General features: G+C 33.6%; 1 protein-coding gene across 1 annotated transcript; it reads left to right on the top strand.

Moving 5' to 3' along the window:
* Nucleotides 1-2281: 2281 nt before the first annotated feature.
* LOC145049133 (uncharacterized) lies at nucleotides 2282-3669 on the top strand. The gene is made up of 2 exons (XM_078997702.1): nucleotides 2282-2717; nucleotides 3496-3669. The coding sequence occupies exon 1, from the start codon at nucleotides 2350-2352 to the stop codon at nucleotides 2701-2703; it is 354 nt and encodes a 117-aa protein (XP_078853828.1). The 5' UTR covers nucleotides 2282-2349; the 3' UTR covers nucleotides 2704-2717; nucleotides 3496-3669.
* Nucleotides 3670-6183: the final 2514 nt, after the last annotated feature.

Below are 6183 nucleotides of genomic sequence, written 5' to 3'. Positions count from 1 at the left end.
CCAATTGAGGAAGTGTGTAGCCGATGAGACGGCAGTGGTACCACTAGAGGACATTCAGGTCGATGCAAGCCTAAATTATTGAGAAACTGATCGTAATTATGGACCGAAAGGTAAAGAGTTTGAGGAACAAGGAGGTGCCCCTAGTTCAGGTTCAATGGCAGCATCGGAAAGGGTCCGAGATGACTTGGGCGTCGGAGTCAGAGATGCGGGAGCAGCATCCAAAGTTATTTGCGGAGCATGACTTCGAGGGCGATGTCTAATTCTAGTGGGGGAGAATTATAACATCTTGAGTCCAGGTATGCCTTGTGAACCTTGATCTTTTTTGAGATATTGTCCATTTTGGCCCTTATTTTTAAAAGGGTGAAAAACGAGTACGTGGGGCGTACTTGAGGTATACGCTTAGCGTACTCTTCAGCATGCATGTGACGCGGAGACCCCCTAGTAAACTGGGCATACCCGTGGGTACACTGGGCGTACTAGGCCTAGAGTGCAAACCCTAATTTAGGGTGAGACCACTATTTAAAGGATATGATGGCCTCATTTCTGGCCACCATTCTCAGACAACAAACCCTATGTGTGCCCTAACCCTCGTTTTAGAGCTTGTGAGTGTGTTTATGAGATTTTGAGAGTTCTTGTGTGTTTTTGAAGAGAAAAGGAAGCCTTGAAGAAGAAGGAGTTGGAGTCCAAGCTTCTAGATCTGATCATATCTGAGTTGAGAGCTTCTTATAGAGGTATAAAGCTTCCAACTTTACCTCTCTTTTGTTATGAGTATCTTAATGGAGTATTTTAGGGTTTTGTCCCAGAAAGGTGGAGACTTGATGAGATCTTGAACTCTAGAGACTAGGACCAACCCCTTTTGAGCTTATGAGTGATGCAATGTCATAAAAATCTAACCTTGGTCATTGGAATCACTCCATGCATGAGTTATGAGCTCCTTGAGACAAAAGAGAATATTTTGAGAGTTTGTGACCTTTTCAGCCATGCAAAGGCTTAAAGTCACCGACTTTATGGGTTAGGAGCTATTAGAGAGTCTGGATCTACGAAATGAGCCAAGGTCTTAACTGTTTAAGACCAAATTAGTGAGAAAGAGGAAACTGGAGTGTACGTTGGGCGTAAATCCAATACGCGCGGCGTAGAGATCGAGTACGTGCAACGTACTCTCTGCCGGTGACTTTTGTTGACTTTCAGGGTTTGGTCAAATTGTGGACTATTGAGCCTTTGGAGGGGTAGAATGGTCTTTTACCCTCCTATGAGTTTGTAGAAGGGATAGTCTAGCTTCTTGAGGGCCATTATTAATTAAGGATAATTATTATATGTGTTAGGCGGAGGCTAGACCGGTGGTTAGAGTTCGAGATTCCCGAGTACGAGATTTTTCACTTGCTAGCTTACGAGGTGAGTCTTCTCACTATACTTACCTTGAGTGGTAACTTATGTGTGACCAGAGGGTCTTATGTGTATGTGTTATGTGTAGAGATATCTTATTATTTGTTTTGTGATATGCATACTGTGTATTATATTGAATTACTGAGTTGAGGGACCTGTGAGTCCAACTGAGTTGTAGGACCAGAGGGTCCCACTAAGACACATTGACCGGAGGGTCTTATTGAGTTATAGCTTCGAGTGGCTGACGAGCCGTGTGTGATATTTTGGGAAACTCACTAGGCTTTATGTTTACTGTGTTATGTGTTATGTGTTTCAGGTAGTTCTGAGGATCACACCAAGGCAGCATGATTGTACACACTGGCGAGTGATGGATTTTATGATTCTGGGATTGTGATGTTCATTGTGGATTGTTGACATTTTAGTCACTTTTGATTTTTGAGATTGTAAAAATGAGTTTTATTGTGTTTTTGGAAATGAAAATTTTATTTGAAAAATTTACGTTGTTACAAGTGTACAAAATGAGAAATATATTAAACTAATAAGTCATTTTTCCCGGTTAACCTGGAGTAACCGGTCATAAGGACTGGATGTGTATAGTTTAACAAGTTGAAAGTATAAATGTTGACGAAAAAAAACTCAGTGACCAAATGTGTAAAAATCAAAAAATATATTACCATTTTAAGTTATTATTATTATTATTATTATTATTTTCAAATGATTACACATCAACGAACTAGAAAGTAGAAAATCCGAACATTTTGTATCAATTTGGATGACAATAAAACTAAAATAAAATATAACTTGTAATGGATTGGATAGAATTTAACGGTTGCTTTATGTTTTATACTATAAAATATAAATTACAAGCTTAACACAATATATAGTATTAAAGGTTGGAGATCAAGATATATTTTCATTTGATAGCAACAATTTCCAATAAATCACTCGAGGCTGTTCTCTCCAACGATGGCCGACGATCACCATCACCAAAAATCACCGTCAAACCCTCAAAACCCTAAAGTTTCTGGTGAAATTGGACGTAGTAGCAGTCATATCAAACCAAATTACCCGAACCCGCCCGATATAACAAACCCGGACGCAGCAGCGCTAAGGGAACAATGGAAGTACGCCATCAGACAGTACAGCAAATGGTACTCGCACGCTTGGGGCACCGCTATACTCGCCGGAGTTTCTTTCTTCGCCCTCGGTTGGGTAATTAAAGGAGGTAATCCGCTTCCTTCCTTCCATCAAAACGACGACACTTCCCGAGATCCACCCAATTCTCCGACCGATTCTCCTGATGTCAACCGAACTCACTGAATTCCATTTCTAAAGTGAGTCTTAATTCTCTATTCCTTCTTACCTTAGTTGATTGAATTTAATTGCTTTTAAGATTTTGTATAATCATTTAATCAACACCACTTGTATTAAAAAAAAATCTCTTAAAAGCCCTAGCTTGATTATCATCAAGGCATCTCTTAGTTGATTTTAACAGAAATCAGATTTTGGGTACTTTGATTACTCCTTTATTTGCTTATAACAAATTCATATTCGTATGAACTATCAATTTATAGACATTTTGGGGAAACTCTTGTGAAAGATTCAAATAGATTTCATTAGCTGCAAGTTGTGTTTGATCAACAATACTTTCTTTGAATCTTAAACCTTTATCTTCTTCTCTGTTTTGGGTTATCTAAATCTTAAACCAGTTTGTACTCTACTTCTAGAATTGATTTTGTTCTCAATAAGGTATAATCTTTTAGCTGTAGATACCTTACTAAAAATTTAGGGCAAATTTTATTCAGTTATATTAGTGAAAATTGCTACAATTGGAAACGTTTTTCAAGCTATAAAATTGCTACAATTTACCTATCTACCCATTGCTGTTATCAGAATTAATTTGTTATTGTTAATGCTAGCTTCATTGTTGGGTTGTACAAATTGTTTTGTGGAGTTCTTTTTATATATTTGCTCTTTTCCTTGAGGAAATAGTAAATCAGAAATATGTAAAAAAAATAAAGTATATTACTATTATTTGTAAAGAAACATAAGTTGCTATTAGTGTTAAAAAATATAAAAGGATTAATACTCATTACAATTTTATCATTGCAGATGTGAGTCAAGCTACAACAACGAAAGATAACATAAAAAAAGCTGAAGAAGTTTACCACCTTGTATAATGTATAGTGTAACAAGAACAATGGTAAAGAAGGTTTTGTATGGCTTCTTTAAGTTAACTTGTAAACTCACTTTTTCCTAAAGTATTACCCTTTTTAGATTTTTTCATATGGTTTTATGAGATGACTACCCCTACTTGTGCATATGTTTTTGATGAGGAGGATGAAAAGGTCATTTAGGTCTTTTTGTGTAGATGAAAAATCAAGAGTGAGTTTTGTCCATCTTTTGCGTGAGATAAAAATATTATAATCTCCCTACCTAATAAAAGAGTAGCAAATTTGTCACGTGTCAATCAATTAGAGCTTGAAATTAATTATTTGTCACTTGTCAATCTTTGGTTTTTTCTTATTAATTACATTTCCTGTAATTTAATTCTCCATTTTACATAGATGAAACACGTCAGCAAAAAATTGATTTGTAATATGTGTTGCCTAATTTATTACAATAACCCTTAATCAATAAATGTAATTTCAAACAATCATGTCACATTTATGCAATCCCTTCAAATATACTAAATCACTGCATAACACTTATTCATTTTTACAATGTAATTTTCAAATTTTCAAATAAAACAATGTAAACAACTGGACAATATACTCAATGTATATATAAATATTTACCTCATCTGCAGTGAAAAATAAATTGTACTGATCTACTAAATTGAGTGACTGAAAATCAGCTTGATCTAAATTAAGCATAATATTATCCTTTTGATTTCATATTTTTATTTAAAACAACGATTATAATTTTATATAAATACAAATATATATATATATATATATATATATATATATATATATATATATATATATATATATATATATCATAATTAATAATTTATTTACAATAACTGATTAGTAATTATAAGTTTTTTTATAAATATTTAATTTGTTTTATAACCGTGGTTCCTACGGGTTATAACCTAGTTTTTATAATACAAACGTCGTCTTTTTTTCTTTCTTTTACATGACAAACGCTTTCTAGTGTTATATTTGTCCTTTTTTTTCCAAGAACAAGAGAGCAAGTGGTAATATGTCTTGTTTCACCCTTTTAGGGTTTAAATAGAAAGTTACAAAACTAGTATAATAAAGGGTTAATGTCATAAATATGTGGCAAATTATTTTTGTTTTTATTTATAAAAACCGTTTTTTTAAATAAAAAAAATTATATTGAAAGATAAGTTATACTTTTTATTCACAGAATACTATTGTTTTAGTAAAGAATCGTTATTAGAAGATAAGTAAGGGGCTTTTAGCCTGACCATGTAAGATCTAACTGAGTCAAGGTAAGATCTAATTTAGTTCTCTCTGGGCCTAAGTGAATTTAAGTCTAACTAAACCATATTGTTTGATTATGTTTCTGAATGAATGTGACGACTCTTGTTGAAAATAACAAATTTACCCCTTCTGTTTTATTTTTTATCTGATATAACATATCTATTTTTTTTAAGTAAAATATTGTGATATTCAAATTGCGATAATTATGACCAAACAATACGCTAAACCATAACATTAATAGTGAAGTCAATATATGTTTGATGGAATATAGGTGAATAAAGTATAATCCTTTCCAAGATCTTAAAACATGCTATGGAGTTGTGATTTTATTTCTCATGAAATATAAATATGAACACATAAACAACATTATAGATTTGTTTAAAAAAAACTAAAGTACGTTGTTATGTAGTGCATGTATGAAAAAAGAAAAAAGAAAATGCATTACATCTTTAATAGCAATTTTCACCAATTTCTTTGCAATAACCTACATAATCCATCAAACCATTTGCTCCAACTTTAATAGCCTTTTCAACCCTTCTCTTGCACCATCTGGACCTATTGACATTAAAAAATTCTCAAAATAAGTACATATATGCAAGTATAAACAACACTAATCAACCAAAAACAAGTTCATGTATACATTATATTTTCAAAAGTTTAACAAATCATACAAATGTCATCCAAAAACAAGGAAATTTTTGCTGCTATGTATATAGGGTTCATTACATGTAATCAAATGACAAAAGACTGAAATACAAATTTGAACATGTCAAAAGCTTCTACACAATCAAAAGTCACATCATTCTGTCTGGTCCAATATATGAGACATCTCATTTAGACATTTCATCGAACAGTTTCACTGCATTGCTTTGAAACCCACATCTACCATACATACAAGTTATTTGCCAAGACACCAATCACCCACACAAGCATCCTCACTTAAGACAATATCAATGAATCTGGTCATCTTCATTAATATCACAAATTACCAATTCGATGGTTGATTAAAATCGAAGGTCTGACTTTTATAAAATAAAATAAAAAAGAGACTGGAGTTGTATTCATACCTGGAATCGAGAGTCGAAGAAGAAAACCCTCATCTACAAAAATTAAAATAAACAATAATTAACATCAAAGGGAGGTTAGGTGTTCATGGCTCTCTGATTGAAATTAAGGGTTGAAGAAGAAATCCCTCATATGAGGAAGACAACGACATGGAGGAGGAACACGTTGGCGGAGGCGGAGGAAGGAGACGACAAAGGAAGGAGGCTAAACGAGCTGACTGATTGGACAGAGTCAGCCAAAAGTACTGATCGGACCCAATCAGGCAGCCAGCTACATATCA

Source organism: Lactuca serriola, chromosome 1 (assembly GCF_051521515.1).
Source record: "Lactuca serriola cultivar US96UC23 chromosome 1, Lser_US96UC23_V15, whole genome shotgun sequence".
Classification (NCBI taxonomy): Eukaryota; Viridiplantae; Streptophyta; class Magnoliopsida; order Asterales; family Asteraceae; genus Lactuca; species Lactuca serriola.
Note: the sequence above shows the minus strand (reverse complement) of the source record. Positions and strands in the feature narration are given on the sequence as shown.

What these genes read in the sequence shown, in the direction of transcription:
- LOC145049133 (XM_078997702.1), top strand. Translation starts at nt 2,350, where the DNA reads ATGGCCGACGATCACCATCACCAAAAATCACCGTCAAACCCTCAAAAC.